The sequence below is a fragment of the Lepidochelys kempii genome, chromosome 25, assembly GCF_965140285.1.
Source record: "Lepidochelys kempii isolate rLepKem1 chromosome 25, rLepKem1.hap1, whole genome shotgun sequence".
NCBI lineage: Eukaryota > Metazoa > Chordata > Testudines > Cheloniidae > Lepidochelys > Lepidochelys kempii.
This window is the reverse complement of record NC_136404.1, coordinates 13,719,940-13,740,608: the sequence shown is the minus strand read 5'-3', so window position 1 is coordinate 13,740,608 and position 20,669 is coordinate 13,719,940. Positions and strand designations below refer to the sequence as shown.

Sequence of the window (20,669 nt, the reverse complement as noted above, 5' to 3'; positions counted from 1 at the left end):
TATTTTTATGGCGGATTTTGTCAGCAAGTCGTTTTTAAGTGAGGTGAAACTTGGGCTACACAAGACGAATCAGACTCCTGAAAGGGGGACAGGAGTCTGGAAAGGTTGAGAGCCCCTGTGCAGGGACTCAGAGGGAGGGGCAGGATGGGAGAGACGGTGGATGATGGCACAAAAGTGAGGCCCAAAGCAAGAATCTGGATCCACTCTGTAGCCCTGCATGTATCAGCATCAGCTCCCCTGCCCGTCCGGTGCAGGGAAGTAGCTCCCCGGAGCTCTGGGCAACAGGGGGTCCCACAGACCCTGTGCTTACGCAGAAGGAGTCGCCTGCGTCCAACAGAGACAAGGGAGTGACAGAGCTGTGCTCTCCCCCTAGTGAGTTGGGTCCGGTGCAGGGCCACTCTCCCCGCTGACAGGACTCGACGGCAGCGAGCGGGCTGTCAGCTCTGATCCAGTGTGAGCGGCGCTTCCTTGGCGGGGTTCCTCGCAGCACTGAAACCTGCAGCAGGCCGCATGGGGCAGCTTCGGCTTTTTGGGTCCCCGGCCAAGCGTTCCAGCAGCGACCCAACCCAGGGCCCCGTGTGTGGGCCAGGCTCAGCAGAAAGCAAGCCCAGAAGCCCATGCTGCCCTCCGAGCTGGGTGTGACCCCCCAAATCCCAATCTCCCTTTAGGGCAGGGGATGCCACTTGGATCCCAATCCCTGCCCAACCCCAGCAAGGAATCGGTGCGCTCCCTCCGGGCAAGGGTCAGGTGAGACCGTCCCCGCTCCTGGCCTTATCACACCCACAGCCTGTGACATCATGCTTATGACATCAGATGCGACATCACAGCCGGCAAACTGCAGGATGGTCTCTGCAGGCCCCAATCGTTCCCAAGTTCCCTGGGATTCAAAGGCCCCATCACTGTGCTGTGTCAGCCTCTGCTCTGCAATGTGCCGGGGAAGGAATCTAAGTGCCCGATCCCTTGTCCCCATTGCCACCCAGAGAGGGTTTAAGGATTAGGTAAATGCCATCCCTATATTACAGGTAGGGAAACCGAGGCACAGAAAAGCAGCGCAACTGAGGCAGTTTGGCCAGAGTCAGGTTTAGAACCTGGCAGCTCCTCGCTCTGGGCTCTGACCATTGCCCAGCCCCCCCACTGGCCCCCTGTTCAAACTCCCTTTAGACCCAGATCCCATTGCCAGGAAATCCTCAATTCAGATGCCATAAGCACCGACCCCGGTGGGAGGCAGACGCACGTGCGTGAAAACATGGCGGAACGTGCACAGACGTATCCGCTGCTCTTTGCTAATCAGCCACTGACAGCCAGTCTCCGTGAGGCTGTGTGTGTGGGGGGGGGGGGGGATCACGGGGGTGTGTGTGTGGGGAGCATTTGGGGTCACCTAGGCAGAAGACAGCCAGGCATAGCGTAGGTGGCACCATCCATGTAGGACTTGGCCAAGGCTCCCTTCCCAGAGCCAAGCGTCGGGCGTCCATGGAGCAGAGCTGAGATCGGGTGTCTGGCTCTAGGTCATGGGAAAACTCCTCCTAAAGTCTGGGATGAGGCCCAGCAAACCTGTCTCTCCACAAGGCCATCAGGAGCCGGGCGGGGAGCCCGGAAGAGAAAGGAGAGTCCGGGGCAACTGAGGCAGGCCCAGCCGAGGAGTCTGGGGCGCTCGCTCCCCTTCCTGCTAGCGGCGAGGCAGATGGGGATGGTTTTGAGAGGCCATCTTCGGATGGGAAGAGACGAGGGAATTTAGGGACAAAGCAGCTGCCTCTCACAGCCTCCCCCGTGCACGGAGATTTGTGGGGTGAAGCAAGGGGGCTGGGCTCAGCCAGCACAGAGCTAGGCATTTCAATCAGTCCCCTGTCAGCAGGAGGGCCAGGGCCCGACTTTCAGAAGGCAGCCCCAGGAGCCAGGAACTCCCAAATCCTAACGGTTTATTAGCACCCCCCTGCTCCCTGCCAAAACAACCACCCAGCAGGGGCAGAGAGAAGGGCACCTGCCGGGTGGCGCTACCCCGGCACTTGGCTCCTGTTTAGATAGGCCGAGGCTGGTGGTTTGCAGCCCTGGGTGGCCGTGACCTTCAAAGCTCAGCCCGGGCCCTGGAGCTGCCAGCTGCAAAACTCCAGCCCAGAGCCCCCGACCTCGCCAGGCTGGACTGCAGCGGAGAGGAGCGGCCGGGAAAATCCGGGGGGGGGGGGGGGGGTCGGGCTCCTCTCTCCCGAGCTGATGTCACCGTGCCCAGCCTCCGCACTGCAGATCCTCTCAGCGCTGGCTGGGCGGCAGAGCCATTAGTCAATCCCACCCCTGCTGCCGCTCAGAGCCGTTCCCTGCGAGGAGAGGGGCACCGGCGCTGCCTTCGCACCCCGCATTCCCTCACCCGCTGGCTCCCCAGAGAGAGCCGCAAAGGGCGAGAGACGCCAGGGAGCTCACGGCCCACCTCGGTCCCCTGCCAGCCCAGGGAGCAGCGGGCGACGGGCCCCGCTCCCCGTCACACAGACGGCGATCCCACCGCAGCCACCAGCCCCTGCAACACCCACGCAGCAGAGCGGTCAGGAAACTCAAAGCCACACGCGCCGGCAACTGGTACACAACCCGCCACACACAGAGAGAGGCAACCGCTACACACACCGGCAACAGTACACACCACACGCGCCTGCAACTGGTACACAACCCGCCACACACAGAGAGAGGCGACCGCTACACACACCGGCAACAGTACACACCACACAGGCCAGCAACTGGTACACAACCCGCCACACACAGAGAGAGGCGACCGCTACACACACCGGCAACAGTACACACCACACAGGCCAGCAACTGGTACACAACCCGCCACACACAGAGAGAGGCGACCGCTACACACACCGGCAACAGTACACACCACACGCGCCGGCAACTGGTACACAACCCGCCACACACAGAGAGAGGCGACCGCTACACACACCGGCAACAGTACACACCACACGCGCCGGCAACTGGTACACAACCCGCCACACACAGAGAGAGGCGACCGCTACACACATTAGCAACAGTACACACCACATGCGCCGGCAACTGGTACACAACCCGCCACACACAGAGAGAGGCGACCGCTACACACACGGGCAACAGTACACACCACACGCGCCGGCAACTGGTACACAACCCGCCACACACACAGAGAGGCTACCGCTACACACACACACAAAGGCTACTGCTGCACACACCGGCAACCAGTACACACACACACACCCCCCGAAGCTACTGCCACGCACACCGGCAACAGTACACACACCATACAAAGGCAACTGATATGCACCCCACCACACACAGAGAGAGAGGCTACTGCTACGCAGACCAGCAACCAGTACACACACCACACAAAGGCAACTGATATACACTCTGACACACACACACACACACACACATCCGCTATGCACACCAGCAAACAGTAAACACACCACACACAAAGGCAATCGGTACACACAATCACAAAGTACACACACCGGCAACAGATACACACACCAACAACCGTCACATACTCCCCACACTGAGACAACCAGCACATACACCGGCAACTGGCTACACACACACAAACTGCACATGCATGGCAGAGGCACATCCCAGCTCGCCCGCACAGCCCCAGGTGTACATAACACCCCCCCCACCACCTCGGCAGCGTAGATGAGGGTAAGGGAGTTTTCCTACTTCTCAGATGGGGACTACGGGGTTTAGTGTAGTTTACCTACTTCTTTTTTTACCGCTACACCCCTAGCCACACAGCTACATGCCAAACCCTCACCTGCCCCCAACACCCGCATTTACAGTCACTCGCCCTGGAGCATGTTCCTTAGCACTTTGCAGGCACTTAAGTGCTATGGAGGCAAGAAAAAACAGCAATGAATCCTCCCAACTGTCTTTGTGAGACAGCCTGTTTTACAGAAGGGGAAACTGAGGCAGGGAGCGGGATGGGATTTGCTCAAAGTCGAGTCAGTGGCAGTGGTGCTCCGGTTCACTAGTCCACGCTGTCTCTGTGCACGAGGGTGGGAATGTGCACACACAAACACCTGTGCCTAGACACACGGAGACACGCCCAGCCACACACGGATGTCCATTCACATCTCTAGGCACACAAATGCACAGCACACACTTATCAGAGACACAATCCCGGAGGTACTCGCGTCTCCCCGTGCGTGCACTGGACAGCACACTGAATCCACACACGTGCTGCAGACACCTGCGTATTAGACTGTCAGTTCTCTGGGGCAGGGACTGGTTCTGTTTGTACAGCGCCTAGCGCAGCAGAGTCCTGATCCATGACCCAGGCTGCGGGATGCGATCCTCTCCCAGGGCTGACCTCCATTGGAAGGACGGGCCTGCCCAATTCAAAGGGAGCCTCAAAAGACACCACCCCCAAACACACACACAGGCGGTTGCAATGTACGCCTCAGGTAACCACAGCCCAACTCCCTCCCACACCAGACATGGATACGGAACCACAGGGGCAGGTGCCTGCAGGCTTGTCAGCTGGGCAACGCTCAGCCCGGGGCGGGAAACGGGGGGCGATGATACGCACCCTAACTACTCCCCCCACCACCATCACTGTCACCAGCCTCTCAAGCTGGGGAGGAGCTGGCTATTCAGGCTGGCACCCTTCATAGACTGGTGTCCCCAACCATGCCATCTCTGGGGGGTGGGGTGCAGGGAGCAGAAGGAGATGCAGGGGTAGTACATGGGCAGGGTGGGAAGGGCTTAACAATAATCCAGGCGGGCCACAAACTGAATGAAGGCAGGAGTGCGCTCTAGCGGTTAGAGCAGGAGACCGGAAGTCAGGATTCCTGGGTTCTATTCCCAGCTCTGACAACGTCTCGAGCAAGTCATTCGGTTCATGTGCCTCAGTTTCCCCAGCTATGTGGGATACCGCCAGGGATACCAGGAGACTTAGCTTAGGGTTGTAAAGCACTTTGAGCCAGCGAGACAATAAGTTAGACTCAATCCCATTATTACTATGACGACAAGAAAATCCAGGCCAGGACAGTTGTATTAGTGGCAGCCAGTCATCACCATCTGACGGAAATTTGGTGGCCTGTGTGAAATGAGTTTGCCAACTCTCAGTCCATTCCCAGCAGGCAGGGGCCCAAATCAACAAAACCCACTGCACGTTTGGCAGCAAGGACTGGCTTTGCAGAGGGGCTGATGGCATAGGGCTCTTCAGCTGGCGTTCTAAGCAACCAGCACCTTTGGCTACAGAGCCATAACTCGCCCCTGCTTATCCACCTCCTCGAGCTGAGGGGCCTGAACTCATCCATCTCAGCCCTTTGGACTCGGGGCGAGAGCGCCAGAAGAAGCTGCCTGTGCGCTGATGGAGGAAGGGAATGCAACCCAGCCAGCCTCAGAGGCAGGCAGGTGCCCAAAGGCCATCGGGCCAAGAAAGACCCCTTACCTCTTCCCACTGGTGGATGTAGCGGATAAGCCGGGAGAGGCGTAGCAGACGCAGCAGGCTGAGGATCTTGGTGAAGCGGACGATGCGGAGGGCCCGGGCCGTTTTGTACACCTCCGAATCGATGCCCTTCTCCACGATGAGGAAAATATAATCCACAGGGATGGAGGAGACAAAATCCACCACAAACCAGGTCTTCAGGTACTTCTTCTTAATCCTCTCCGGGTCCAGGATGATATCCGTGTTGTCCTCGATTACTATCCCCGTGCGGAAGTTCAGCACCAGGTCCATGAGGAAGAACGTGTCGGAGACCACATTGAAGACGATCCAGGGGGCCGTGGTCTCCTCCTTGAAGAAGGTGATGCCCACCGGGATGATGATGAGGTTGCCCACCATGAAGAGAAGCATCGTGAAGTCCCAGTAGAACCTGGAGAGGCAGAGCAGAAGGAGACATCACCAACAAGCCCTCTGGGTTCCCTCTTGGTTTACTGTGCTCCCCCGCCCCTGCCCATCCTCACAACAGCCTCCTGCAGGCGGGACCCTCCTGGGAAGCGGGCGTGAGAGGCCGTGGAGCTCTCCCTTGTCAGGGGAGGAGGCATCTCCCATGTGAAGGGAGCTCCTGAGCCCTGCAGAAATAGACTTCCGGTTGGGGCTCCGAGCAGCACAGGGTGGGGCGTCACCACGTAAAGGGTCGATTTGCCAGCTCTGCCCCGGAGGGGTGGTCTGATGGCAGCATTTAGGCACAGTGGGCACCATGCCATGTGGTGCCTTGACACCAGACAAGCCCTCATCCCACTTCGCTCTCCTCTCCCTTGCCCCCGCTCCCTGCCTCGTACCTGCTGTTGGGCTGCTGGGAAAAGTTTCCCCATGTGTCCCGTCCCTCCTGCCCCAAACCCAGCTCTCTGGAACCTGCCCCCGCTTCTCCTCCCTTCCTCCACCCTCCTCTTCATGTGGCTCTGTGCTTGTCTTGTGTAGGGCCTGACTGCAAACACATGCAGTCCAAGGGCTGGATGAGGTCACCCGTGGTGGGGGTGTCTGCCCCGCAGAGTGTGGATTTCTAACGCTAGGTCTGTGCACATTCAGGGTGCTGGATCAGCATGGGGCTGGACCATAAAACGGGGGCTAAGGGGATGGAAGGAAGACGGAGCAGCAGGAAATGGAGCGAGATCCTGAGGGATCTGCAAACCCCCATTGCTTGGGGCAACCAACCAGGCTGGGGGAGGCATTATAGGGACAAGGGGCATGGACCCCAATTCAGCAACCTGGGGTCTACTGGCCACTCAACTTCCTGAGCTCCACACGGCTCCTTCGTCCTTCCTGGCCATGCCGGGAAGGCAGTGCTGGAGCTGGGAACAGAACCCAGGAGTCCTGACTCCCAGTCTCCTGCTCTAACCCCTTGAGAGCGCTTCCCTTCCGAGAACAAACAGCTTCCTGCCAGATCGGGGCCCTCTGACCTGGGGCCATTCAGGGCCGAGAGGTGGAAACTCTTCAGAACTGACTCCAGAAACCCCCTCTCCCCAGCTCCACATGGAAGGGGGGAAGTGGTGGGCAGGGGAAGGGAGCCTCGCTCGCTCTCTCAGGGACTGCGTGGCCCCTCGTGCACACAATGCTGACAGCGGCATGGGCTGGCGTGTTGCATGGCAATTTATTCAGGTGCTTTTGCCTCCAGAGAGAGGCTGGGCATACGCTGGTTTGAATCACGTACAACTGCAGCTTAAGCCAATGCTTCCTGCAACCTCCGTCAGAAGGAGGGAGGCGGGAGGAGGGTCTACTCTCGCCTCCCCAATGTGTTTTCTACCCGTCCCCAACTCCCCCAGCCCTTCCCCGCACCTTCAGGCCAGGAACGACCTTTCCCAGGTGCCTGCAAGGTTGAAGCAGAGACCCACAGCCCCATCCTAACATCAGCATGCTGCTCCCGTCTCCTCGTTAACATGGTGCTCACTCGCTCACGCACCAACCCCTGGCAGCGGAGCAATCATGTGTCTGCGCAGGGGGGCTGGGGGCACAGAGAGACCGCTGCGGGTTTAACAGGCCGATGCTAAAGAAAAACCCTTGCACACCCTTCTCTCTCTGAATCAAGGAACGCAGCCAGTGGGCCGGCCCTCTGTCTGACCTCAGGGGGTCTCTGAGCAATTGGCCGTGTTGGCTAATTCCCAGCCTCTCGTCCCCCGTGCACCAGACACCTGGCTCGATAAGATAACGACACGGGGCCAGGATGCATTTTTTGCCGCCGGACATGGTGCTGCGGCGCCGACGACCCTCGTTTTCTGCACAGGAGACGGCAGGGATGGCATCACGGCAGCGAACGATGGCAATTTATTCGTGCAGTTCCTGGGGGCACCTCGCCGCACAAAAGGTCTCAAAGCCGCAGGACCCAAGCAAAGGCAGGTGCAAGCCACTGAAAACCCAGAGAGGGGGAGCAGACGGGTACATGGTCACTGCTGGCTGAGGAGCTAGTGTACATTTGGGGGAGGGCGGCTGGCTCTCCTCCTCCCCCGATAAAGGCTGGCACGTGAATAGAGGTGAACCTGCATCTTTCAAAGGGAAAAGCTAAAGTCCTTTTGCAGCCAGCCCCCTGGCCGTCCTCCAGCGACAGCCTGCACCTGAGACGTTCCCAAGGCAAGAGTTAGCGAGGTCACCGCTGCACAGTTATGACGTCAGAGCACAGTGAGGGGTGCGTCTCCAAGGTACCCTTCAATTATCCCCAGAGGCTGCAGAGGGAGTAGACACAGCGGAGAGGAGAAAGGGGCAGTAGGGTCTAGTGGCTTTGTACTGGGGCGCCTGGGTCCTATTAGCAGCTCTGCCTCAGCCTTCCTGTATGACCTTGAGCAAGTCACCTCATCTCTCTGGGTCTCAGGGTCCCCCTCTGGCCAGTCAAAGAGGTAGCGACGGGTGGCAAGAGAGCTCCACCAGGGGGGCGAGTACGTGGTTGGGATTCCAGCTACCCAGAGATCACAGGATCCAAGTGCCTCACCTGTAGGAACGAGGGTAGTCCCGCGACTCAGGTATTATCCCCATTCCACCAACAGGCACCTGAGGCAGAGAGCGGGAAGCGAGCCCAGGGCTCCCAAATTCCTATGTCGCACCTTAACCGCAAGACCACCCCCCTTCCTCTTCAAAGTCCCAGGGGGGACTTAGAGTTCAGGGAACGCTGGAGTAGGGGGAGACTGATGGAGGTGAAAGGCCCCCAGATCCATTAACAACTGCACAAGCCAGCTGGCCCCCTTGCCCCAAATTCTACACGCTAGATCCAAAAACACCCCGAAGACTCTCGAGGGTAGCTCTGCCCGGCGAGTTTGCAGCAAAATGCTCAGGATTCCAGGGGACCCGCCGAAGCAAAACTTTCTGTCCTGGCCTCCGCCCGCGTGCCTCTGGCTCACTCTCCGGGCGTGCCCAGCCACTTGGCGCCAACGCTCAGGGTGGCCGGCAGCCAGCCTCGTTCACACAACGCCAAGAGGCCCCACAGCGCTCGCTGGCCGGGACACGAGGCGAGTGATGGAGGCAATGGAAAAGCTCTTGCAAACTGAGTATTTAGAGAGTTGCAGTGGCTCTGGTAGACCAGGCTCCAGGCTGGCACTTGGGGGTGTAGCCGAGAGGTGGAAGGTCTGGGGCGAATGAAACGGCTGATAGACTGAAGGAAGAAGTCTTCCTCCACGAGGCTAGAGATGGAGGGGGCAATATCTTGCGTTACTGGCTGGGAACAGAACTCCCACCATAATACTTCAGAGCTAGTCTTTAAGTGCTTTACAGAGAATTCATTGAGTCTAACAGCACCCCAGGGAGGAAAGGAACATCGTGCCATTTGATGGGGGGAACAGAGGGGCAGATCCCCCAATGTAGCTCAGGGCCAGATTGCCAAGGGCTCAGCACCCACAACTGGAGACAGATTTTCAGAACTGCTCCTCCCCCGTGCAGGCCCCTAAAGAGTTGGCCAGAGCTGCCCAGCACCCAATGCATGGGGCTCTTGGGAGAATTTGGCCACCAATTCAGGTGCCTAACTGGAAATAGAGCTCTTTCGAAGGAAAGTTTGGCCCAGAGAGGTTCAGGGACTCACCCAAGGTCAGGTAATGAATCAGTGTCAGAACCAGGTGCGCAGCTGAGGGCTCATTGTAAACTGACCCCTCTTTACACTGCAAGTCCCAGTGGGCATTAGCCAAGCAGAGCTGTGAAAAACAGAGAGAATAAATCTAGACACACCGGGAAAAATTCTCCTCTGACCTGAATCCCATTGCAACCCCATGGGAATCAGGGCCAAATATGGCCCACTGAGACTGACAAACCAGCCCTGATCACTTACTGTGTTTTCAGAAGAGCTATGCTGTGTAATCGCATAGCAGAGCTGGGTAAAGCAAGTTAGTAAGTATTCCTCAGGGGAGAGTGAGCACGTGGAAGGAGGGATCCATTCCACACTACTGAAAATATAGTTTTAAAAGCAATTAAAGATGGGATATGAGCATGTAAATTCTGGGCACCTCTTCCATTAGGCACCCTGCTCCCTGACTAAACAGAAACCCAACGCTCAGGAGAGAATACAAGATTATGAAGACAATGGATTGCAAATTCTGTGGGACAGGGCCTGTGCTTTTTTGCTGTGTTTGCACAACACCTAACACAATGAGGTCCTGGCCCACGAGAGCAGGCCTACCCCAATACAAATCGTAAATAAAAACAGCACGGCCAATGCCAGTGTTCTCAGGGAACGGTGGGAAGGGAGTTACTTGTCCCAGAGGCTTCAGAGTTCTCGACTCCCTCGGCGCAGAAGCCTGCTGCAGAAGTTTGCACTAATCCTTTTTAATTTTGCCACTGGAATTTCAAGACTGCAGACGCAACAACAACAGAGCAAGCCATCAGGTCATCCCCATTCCCCCTACAAGCACTGCTTCTAGGATGTATTAGCAGGAGTGCTGTAAGCAAGACACGAGAAGTGATTCTTCCGCTCTACTCCGCGCTGATTAGGCCTCAGCTGGAGTGTTGTGTCCAGTTCAGGGCGCCACGTTTCAGCAAAGATGTGGACAAATTGGAGAAAGTCCAGAGAAGAGCAACACAAATGATTAAAGGTCTAGAAAACATGACCTATGAGGGCAGATTGAAAAAATTGGGTTTGTTTAGTCTGGAGAAGAGAAGACAGAGGGGACATGAGAACAGTTTTCAAGTACATAAAAGGTTGTTACAAAGAGGAGGGAGAGAGATTGTTCTCTTTAACTTCTGAGGATAGGACAAGAAGCAATGGGCTTAAATGGGAGCAAGGGAGGTTTAGGTTGGACATTAGGAAAAACTTCCTAACGGTCAGGGTGGTTAAGAACTGGAATAAATTGCCTAGGGAGGTTGTGGAATCTCCATCATTGGGGATTTTTAAGAGCAGGTTGGACAAACACCTGTCAGGGATGGTCTGGATAAAACTTAGTCCTACCATGAGTGCAGAGAATTGGACTAGATCACCTCTCAAGGTCCCTTCCAGTCCTCTGATTCTATGGTATGATTCCTCCTGGGCAGAAATCGCAAGCGCATTAGAATTCAGCACCAAGGACAGCTCACCGTGGTCAGAGATTCAGAGCAGGGAACATTTGTAAACTAAACCCCAGCAACAGAATGCCAGAGAAAATGAAACAGAGCAAGCAATCATCAAATATTTTTCCAGTCCAGCCTAAAATATGCTTCATTACCAGAGTGCAGAAAGCAGAAATTTTAGGGTGAGTCAAAAGAGTAAACAAGCAACACATGCCGGTTCTTTCCCTTCTATTACGCGAGTCATCCCCCCTACCATTAACCAATGCAATGTTTAATTAGCCATGATGCTGCTTGAAGATTAATAGCCATCAGGATAAATAAGGATTTAAAGACACAAAGAGCAAGGTCCTGATTTTCAGGAGTGCTGAGCCCCCACATCCTCAGCACCTTTTAGATGAGGCCCTAAGGCCAAAAGTGGCATACCAGTTGTCTAAGGTTAGGCTCCTATATCAATATTGAGGTACCTAAGTACAAACAGCCTGTTTTTCAGAAATGCTGCACACCCACATATCCAACGGAAGTCCATGGGAGCAGTGGGCCATCACCGCTTTTGAAAAAAGGAATCGGGCCACTTATTTAAGTGGGTTTAGGAGCCTAACTGTAGGAACCAGGTTGAAAAGTTTGGCCCCAGTGTTTAAGATACAGTGAGCCCTACATTATTGAACCCAATCTCAAATAGTCAAGTACACAAGGTTTCCAACACAGCTGTGTGTGACATTTCATTGGTTACCAATTTCCTTTACGGATCCTTTGGGGGTTGCTTTGCAGCATTCTTAGCAGTCATTAAAAAAAAGTTTCCAAACCCTTAAAACACGTCCCTGAAGCAGTAGCTGCTAGCTCATGTTCCTGATGAACAAACTACTAAGTCTGTCTCCCGTCTATCAATTATGACCACTTTGCATTAATTCCACAGCAAGGAAGAATCACCAAGGATATCAGTAATAACCAGTTCATCAGAGCGGTCTCTCAGCTCAGAGAGAGAGGGCACCATATAAATATGCAGCTAAGATGTCCCTTTAAAAACACCACCACCAGAAACAACAGGCCAGACATCCCAGGGAAGCAATACAAATTCTGGTAAAGACTACTAGAGCAGTAGCTGCATGCTTTGCAGCATCAAAAGCCACATGGGCAACTTGCCATGGGTATAAAGGGTTCAGCTAACTGGCACAAAATTGTTTATCTAAAACACACACCTGCCATAACACTTGCTTTGACATAGCCCTGCCTGGTAGTTCCAAAGCCATTGCAGGGTTTTCTTTTGGGTGAGGTCCTGCTGGGAAAGCATCTTGCTCAGGTTTATTTCCCATCTGCAGTTGCAGGGAAATGGTGCCTTTGAGTCAGATTACAGGACTCCCAGTCACTCCTTTGGCAATTTTTGATCCTCCGAGTAAACTCCGAGTATATCTACACCAGACAGTCCCAAAGCAAATACAGAGACACACACACATTTGCCACTGCAACTAACTGACTCATCCAAAGCGTATTGCTCTCGTTTCTAACGTTCCGGGGTTGTATGCATGCTTCAGGACTTAAACCAAGCTCTAACTACTAGAAATCAGGATGCACCCTAACGTGGGGACAGATTATTCCACATCTGTCTACTGTGGGGTTTCCTGCACCTTCCTCTGTAGCACCTGGCACTAGCCCCTGTCAGAAACAGGATACTATACTAGATGGTCCTTGTGTCTGCCCAGTGTGTTTGTTCCTACCGGCTGGCTGTAAAACTCTTTTATAACAACACTTGATGCTATTATAGTGTCTTATAAATCCACAGATCTCAAAGCATTTAGCAAACATGCTTTGGTGTATGACATCTCCTGACCCTCCTATGTCTCAATTTTACAGATAAACAGGATAAACTGAGGCTTAGAGAAATTAAGCAATTTGCCCAAGGCCACAGCAGAACTGGGAATAGAACCCATGAGTCCTGACTCTTAGTTATCTGTCCCATCTTAGCTTTAAAAATTTAGCTTCAACTGGGGATAAAAGTGCTAACTAGACACTTTTTAAAAGGCACCAGGAACAGGAAATAAATGGAGAGGGTAACACAAGACAGCTCATCACTGGGTGGGTCAATTCTGCATTATATGTTTCAGCATGTAATTTACAAGGTTTTTATCAGATTTGCAACTAGTGATAGGAAACAGCCACCCTGTTGCCTCCTAGTAATTCAATATTTGTGTAAATAGGAACTTTAGCTCCTCGAGCATATCTCCCCCTTGCATTTTGCATGAATAATTATAGTGCTCTGCCCGTGATGAGATACATTCTGCAAATGGGTGCGATTATGAAGTGATGTCACATATGCAGATGGGAATGATTTTATCTTAAAATGAGAAAATGGATCTTGCAAGGAAAACATTGCTGGAAACATATTCCATTATCCTGATCAGATTTTGGGATGAGAAACCGCATGTAGAGTGGAAATCAAATAAAGCCAAATCTGTATGCACCTTGATATGATTTCTGAGATAAATTCTTCACGGATTTTGCTCTCTCTGTGTATGTATCAAATCAGTGCATTTGTTCTTTTTATTCTGCACCTAAAGGCCCCAGGTGAGAGCAGAAGCCATTGCACTAGATACTAGCGAATGAGTCCCTGTCCACAAAGGGTTTATAGCCTAAATAAACAAAACAGACAAAGAGTGGGAGGGGGAAAAAAAAAAACACAGAGAGGAAGTGATGTGCCCATGGTCACACAGCAGGATGGTGGCAGAACTGGGAACGGAACCAGTGCTCTTGCCTCCTAGTTCTTTGCCCTCGTTGCTGCCTACCAGATGACCTTGTGATTGAAGCACATCACAACAACACACACATGGATTTTTATTCCCAATTCTAACACTGACTCACTGCATAATCTTGGGCAAATCTCGTAGTCCCCATTTCTGCCAGGAGCTCTGAAAGAGCAAAGCCTGGTGCCCAGGCAGAACCCCCCTGGCATCTGGAGTTTCTGTAACCAGGACATGGATTTGCGGACACCGAGCCCATTGCAGAATCAGGGACTTCAGTGTCTTGTCTCCCGTAAAATGGGATAGAAGAGGAGGAGATGTTTCACTGGGGAGTGGAGCCGCACAATGGATAGTGTTTGCAGAGCACTGAACAAAAGCGCCACAAAAGTGCAAGGCACTGTCTGCCCTCGGCTCTTGTTAAAACACAATTTTAAAGAAATGCTTAGAAATGGTCCCAACGTCTGACTGCGAGAAATAGCCCATGGGGAGCAAGTGTGTTCTTCATGGCACTATTCATTCCTAATTCTCTTAAACATAGCCCGAGCATTGCCACAGTGATCTCATTATGACAAGGTCAAGACAGACAATGGAGATGAGACTACAATGTCAAGATGAAACAGATCTCAATGCAAGTTGTGGTCTAATATCATTTAAACTCACCACCCCAGATAACGTTAGAACAAAGCTACGACAAATGGAATGAAGGTGGGGAGAAGGGGGGGGGAACAGGGGAGAGAGACACTCAGGGGCAAATTCTGACCTGAAACCACTGGGACTGAATTGATTTCTATGGAGTCGATCCTTCCCTTCTACACTGGTGCGAATCACGCTTTTTATGTTAGCTGCTTGTTCTGCATTAATGCCTCAAGACAAATGGTGTGTGGTGGTAATTGACAAGGAGGGCAAAGATAGAGCTCGCTACAACAGAGACTCATAGAAAAAGATTAATGACCCTACAGGTTGTTAGAATGGGATTAGTGAAGGCCATATATCAGGGAGCCTTTCCTCTGAGTATGTCAGTCATGTTTCAGCTCTGCAGCATATATGGCCCCTTCCCTGAGAGGGACCCACACCATGGGGAGTGGGGGAAGGGGATCCACTGGATAGGACCTGCTGGAGAATTCCTGTAAGGAATCACAGTCAGCAGACAGGAGCTACAGTCTTCTGAACTGGGGAAACACTACAGAAAAATTGACATGCACTGCGGCAAACATGTAACCAGAGGTCACCTACCAGACAGCCTGTACCTCCAAAAACCACAGCCCGATCCAATCCAGTGCCCCCTCTCCATTGGGAGTCAGGAAACCCGAGTTCCATCCCTTGCTAGGACACTGGCCTGCTGTACGACCTCAGCCAAATCGTTTCCCCCAGATTCTCCTCCCACCCTTTGTCTGCCCTGTCTCTTTGGGGGGCAAGGACAATCTCCCACTACATATTTGTACAGCCCCTAGCACCACGGGGCCCTGATCTTGCAGGTGCTGTTAGGATACAAATAATAAGTAAAAGCGGCAAAGAGTCCTGTGATTACCCACGAAAGCTTCTGCGCCAATACGTCTGTTAGTCTATAAGGTGCCACAGGACTCTGCCGCTCCTGTGGATCCAGACGAACACGGCGACCCCTGGGATTAATAATAAGGAAGATCCTCCAAAATCCCCACACACAGCTTTGGAACCCAGTTCAATCCTCTGCCGAGATGCCCATATAAACAGACAGAAAACAGCAGCAGAACCATGAAGGAAATAAAAGAGCCCGGTGGTTCAGGAAACAAGGTTAAGCGGCTACCACGACAGAGGGGCTGGAACGAACTACAAGACTGTCTGTCCGCTGCATGGGTGCTCTGGATCTCCTCCTCTCCAGAGGTGGAGACAGCCGGCATTGCTGTTAGACCCCCTCCAGCCACCCACTTACAAAATGCTGCCGGAGAGAGATGCAGGTAGAGCAGGAACAGCAAGGGAAGGAGGAAGAAAATGGTACCTAAGCGGGCTTGAGCACCCAGATGTCTGGTGACCGCTGCATCTTCTGTGCAATCTTTTGCCTTTGAGAGTGTGGGTCGTGGGCCACTTTTCAGCCCCCCAATAACAACTGCAAAAACCCACATAGCTGTACAATATTTGATCAGATCTCCCCTCCCCCCCCCCCCCCGAGCAGCTTGAATTTAACTCTGCAAACACTGGGAGCATTCAAAGCTCTCCCGAGGGCTTGGCAAAGGAGGCTTGGGGGGGGACGGGGACAGAATACTGTATGACACGCCAGATGGAAAGGACACAGACACTGCTGCAGTAGCTTGCGTTCTGCTTTGTGACACCCAAGGGGCTCTAGTCCCATGGCGCTGGATGAAAAATCTTGCTGGAAACCCTCGGCACTGAGGACCTGGCTTCACCCACCCTGGAGAATTAAAGCTAGGAACACAGTCTGGCCTCATTAAAACATCCTGTAGTGCAGGGGGGGAGAGGGGCAGAGAGAGACACACAAAGCTGCTGCATCACTGATGTTTAAATAAGGGGAGAGGCCAGATCCTCGGCCGCTGCTATGCTCACCCCACCTTCCACCGCTCCGTTTACGTGGCCAGCCCAGTGCTGATGGCAGGGAGAAGGAGATTGCCCTAAGAGGTGCAGCTTCCCTGCACCAGCTGTGAAATGTTAGACGGGGAGGGGGACGGGGGGGCACCATCGCCCACTGGGCTGAGCCACATTTTATTCCTGCTCCTTGCAGCTGCCTTCCCATTTCTGCCTCTCTGGGAGTGACTGTGGACAAAGCTGGGTCTCTGAACACTGCTGGGTCACTGTGATGGCTTCCTGTTTGGTTACAGGCACCTGGGTGGGAGGGCAAAGAAGTTCAGAGGCCTCCCTGGGCAGAGGAAAAGCCCGGCCCAGGGGCAAGGCGAAGGGATGCCCTTGTCAAAGGCACCCAGCTTGGATTCCTCACTCCCTGTCCCCAAGGGACGCCGTAGGCCTGGTGCCCGCTCAGATGGGGCTCTGTGGGGCTCTTGCAGCTGCTTCAGCTGGGGATCAGGGACTCCGTGCCCCCAGGGCCAGACAGGAGGGGAAGGTGTAAAACGGAGCCCGAGCTCCTCTCAGCCCCTCCACTCTCCAGGCACAGCTCAAGGTGCCCTCTCACCAAAGTGTCGCCCAGCCTCTCAGCCAGCCCTGGCCTCTCCCCCTGGTGCTCAGCTGCCTCCCCACCCTGGAGGGGCTGATCAGTGGGATGGGGTGAGGGGAGGGGGGAAGGAGATAAACCAGGTCCCCCTGCCCCTCTGGCTCCCCCAGAACCTGAAGTCGCTGTAGTGGTGGATGATCCTGTTCCCTCCCCCAACCTGGGCTCCCTGTCTCTCTCTTCCCCCTCCCCCATCCCGGGTTCACCCCCCTGGGCTCTCTGCCCCTCTTTTCCCCCCGCATCCCTCCCCGGCCTCCCCCTGTATTTGAGGTCACTGAAAGGTTGATCTTGCCCCTCTTCTTTCCCCCACCCCCGTATGCACGCCTAGGCTCCCTGCCCCCCCCCCCAGGATCTCCATCTGCCCTGGGGGTCTAGGACCAGAAGTCACTGTAGGGGTGGATGGTCCCGGTCCCTCCCCCAACCCTCCCCAACCTGGGGTCCCTGCCCCTCTCTCCCCCCCACCCCGGCCTCTTCCCCCCAGCCTCCCTGCTCCTCTCTCCCCCCCACCCCGGCCTCTTCCCCCCAGCCTCCCTGCTCCTCTCTTCCCTCCCCATCCCGGCCTCTTCCCCCCAGCCTCCCTGCTCCTCTCTTCCCTCCCCATCCCGGCCTCTTCCCCCCAGCCTCCCTGCTCCTCTCTTCCCTCCCCATCCCGGCCTCTTCCCCCCAGCCTCCCTGCTCCTCTCTTCCCCCCACCCCGGCCTCTTCCCCCCAGCCTCCCTGCTCCTCTCTTCCCTCCCCATCCCGGCCTCTCCCCTCTTCAGCCCCCCCCCAGGGTCCGGTACCTGAAGTCGCTGTAGGGGTGGATGATCCAGGCCCCCGCCGACTTGACCCGCTCCTGCTCCCGCTCCACCGCCTTCTGGGAGCCGAACATCCGCAGCGAGAACTTGTTGACCCCGGGCTGGAGCATGGCCCCGAACTGGCGCTGCATGAAGCTCGCCTGGCTGCCGCGGGGCTCGCCGCCCTCCTCCCCGCCGGCCCCGTCCGGCCCCCCGGGGGAGCCGCTCTCGGTCTCGGCCCCGCTGCACGAGAAGGAGACCTTGGGCTCGCGGGGCGGCTCGGCCTCCGGCTCCCCGCGCCGGCACTCCCCGTTCGGGGAGCCCTTCCCGGCCCGCCCGCCCATGCTGCCGCCCCGCAGCTGCTGCCCGCGCTTGGCCCCCGGGCCCGGCTCCTCCCCGGCCGCCGGCCGCTCCTCCGGGCCCGGCGCCCCGCCGCCGCCGGCAGCCGCCTCCCCGCCGCTGCCCGTCCGCATGCTGCAGCCGCCGCCTGCCCGCCCGAGAGCCGCAGCCGGCGAGTGGCGAGCCCAGCCCGGCCGGGGGCGGGGAGAGGGGCGGGGAGAGAGACAGAGGCTAGGAGAAGAGGGGGCAGGAGGGAGAGACAAGGAGAATAAGGGGAAGGAGGCAGGAGGGATGGGGAGAGGGAGAGGGAGACGAGGAGGAGAAGAAGAAGAGGGGGAAGGAGGCAGGAGGGATGGAGAGAGAGAGAGAGACACACACACACACACAAGGAGAAGAAGGGGAAGGAGGCAGAGAGACACTAGGAGAAGAAGGGGAAGGAGGCAGGAGGGATGGGGAGAGGGAGGGAGAGAGAGAGATGAGGAGGAGAAGAGGGGGAAGGAGGCAGGAGGGATGGGGAGAGGGAGGGAGAGAGACACACACACACACACAAGGAGAAGAAGGGGAAGGAGGCAGAGAGACACTAGGAGAAGAAGGGGAAGGAGGCAGGAGGGATGGGGAGAGGGAGGGAGAGAGAGAGATGAGGAGGAGAAGAGGGGGAAGGAGGCAGGAGGGATGGAGAGAGAGAGAGAGACACACACACAAGGAGAAGAAGGGGAAGGAGGCAGAGAGACACAAGGAGAAGAAGGGGAAAGAGGCAGGAGGGATGGGGGGAGGGGTGAAGAACGGGGAGGGGTAGGATAAGGCAGGAGAAGGGGTAAGACAAGGGGAGAGGGAGAGGGATCAGACTGAAGAAAGGAATCGAGAGAGGGACAGAGACAGGAGAAAGGGAAATCAAGTGGAGGGGGGTGGCAGGTGGAAAGAAAGGCAAGGAGAAAGGGAATGCTGGAGGGAAAAAGAAAGGAGAGAGAGGAGGGCCCCGGGAGGATAAAAGAGAAGCACGCAGCAGTGAAATGAGGGCCAGGGAGGGATAAGGCAAGACAGGAGGAATGGGCAGAGGGGAGAGAAGAGTGAAAAGCTGGGAGGGAAATGTGAGAGGTAGAAGTTCCACAGGGAAAAAGAATTCAGGTTTGAGCCTTCAGTCCCCCCTGCAGTCCCATCTTGCTGCCGGGTCTTAGCAATGCAGCACAGCCCCCTCCCCGCCCCCAGCAAACAGCTGAGGTGTTGTGCATGAGTCCCAAACCCATGGAGGCCTAGAATCCTGTCAGTGTCAGAGGCCAGGATAGCCAAGTCCGGGAGTGCTAAGGATGACCCTGCCACGAGTTGCAAGGGTCTCAGCGGCAGGCTGCAGGATTATGGAATTACTGTCTGTGCCTCACCAAAGTGCATTAGCCTTGGCCCGTTTGTGCCGTCCCTTCCAGCAACTGTGTTTGATTTTCTCTCCTTAATGTTTGTTTAAAACAACAGCTACCTCATGGCCGTACAGGAGGCCTGGCAGGAGGAACTGCAGGGGCTGGAGGCCGTGCATGCTGTACCCAGTGTCTAGGTGATGGAAGCATTCAGAGGCAAAGTACTTACAGCAAAATGTCCTTACTCTGCATGAGTATGCATTTAGCTGGTCTTGCAGCTAAAACACTGGACTGGGATGCAGGAAATCTGGATTCAGTTCCTGGCTCTGTCACAGGCTCCCGGAGCAGGTCACTTAATCGCCAGAGTTGACATCTTCTTAACTTTGCCATTTTAAACAAAAACCAAACCCAGTTTTGAAATCTGCCAGCCCAGAAAATTATAAAAACGACTCTCTGAACACCATGCGGCGGGAGTCCCACACAGTAGGCTTTCTCTAGGCTGTTCTGGACCAATTTTCCTCCATTTATCAACCCTAAATTAACTTTACACCCTGCAAACTCAGCCTGGAAACTGGAGACTCTGCAGTGGTTGACCTCACTGCCACAAGGAACAGAAGATTCAGCCAGAATTCAGGTGACAAGTTTTCTTGATGGTGCATGAAGCAAAAAATAACGTTTTTCAGCCCTGATAAAGGGTTCATCTGTCATCTCAAAGTGCTTTACAAAGGAGGTCAGCATCACGCTCCCCATTTTACAGATGGGGAAACTGAGGCACAGAACAGGAAATGGAAATGACTTGCCCATGGTCACCCAGGCAGTTTGTGACAGCCCAAGAGTCCTGTATAATGGTGCAGTGCACTGTCCACTGCCCCTCTCCCTCTGCTCTGCAGGGCCAACAGGATTAGCAGCCATTTCACGCTAAGAAACTAACCCGCTCTGACACACGCACAAACAGGGAGCCCATACGGTCCGCACTTTCATAGACAGACACACCCGCTATTGACCTTCCCTTTGTCTGACACCTTCGATGACTTAAAACCAGCCAGATTGGCTGGGGGCTGGGACTTCATTCACCATCATGTCCATTTTTGCAGTTGAGACCCTGATCCATAAAACCCAGGTTTCATAATGGAAACCACTCGCAGATCCTTAGGCACTGCCTGATGCTGCTCTGCTAAACAGAGTTAATCAGGGCACCATTGGCCTTGCCCAGGAAACAGCTAAGGCTCGGGGAAAAGGTGACACTGTGGAAAGATTTCGTCTTCCCACACCTGGTGTTTTATATGAATCATTTGCCCACCTTTGCATGTGTAATAAGTGGATCCAGTTTGGAAGAAAAGTGCATTTTATGGAAGATTGCTGCCATTTTGGGGTTGAACACAGAACTATGGGCATTAATCATCCACTTTATAA

The 20,669-nt window shown here is 54.9% G+C and overlaps 1 protein-coding gene across 1 annotated transcript in view; it reads right to left on the bottom strand.

Annotated features, from left to right (window-relative positions):
• The window catches only part of HCN2 (hyperpolarization activated cyclic nucleotide gated potassium and sodium channel 2), a 44,916-nt gene extending 26,971 nt beyond the window's left edge, over nt 1-17,945 (bottom strand). The window contains exons 1-2 of the mRNA XM_073323915.2: nt 17,578-17,945; nt 5,405-5,828 (exon numbers count right to left, since the gene is read on the bottom strand). Of these exons, the coding sequence (XP_073180016.1) occupies nt 5,405-5,828; nt 17,578-17,915 (762 nt within the window). The 5' untranslated portion in view covers nt 17,916-17,945. The remainder of the gene's footprint in view (nt 1-5,404; nt 5,829-17,577) is intronic.
• Between the last annotated feature and the right edge of the window lie 2,724 nt (nt 17,946-20,669).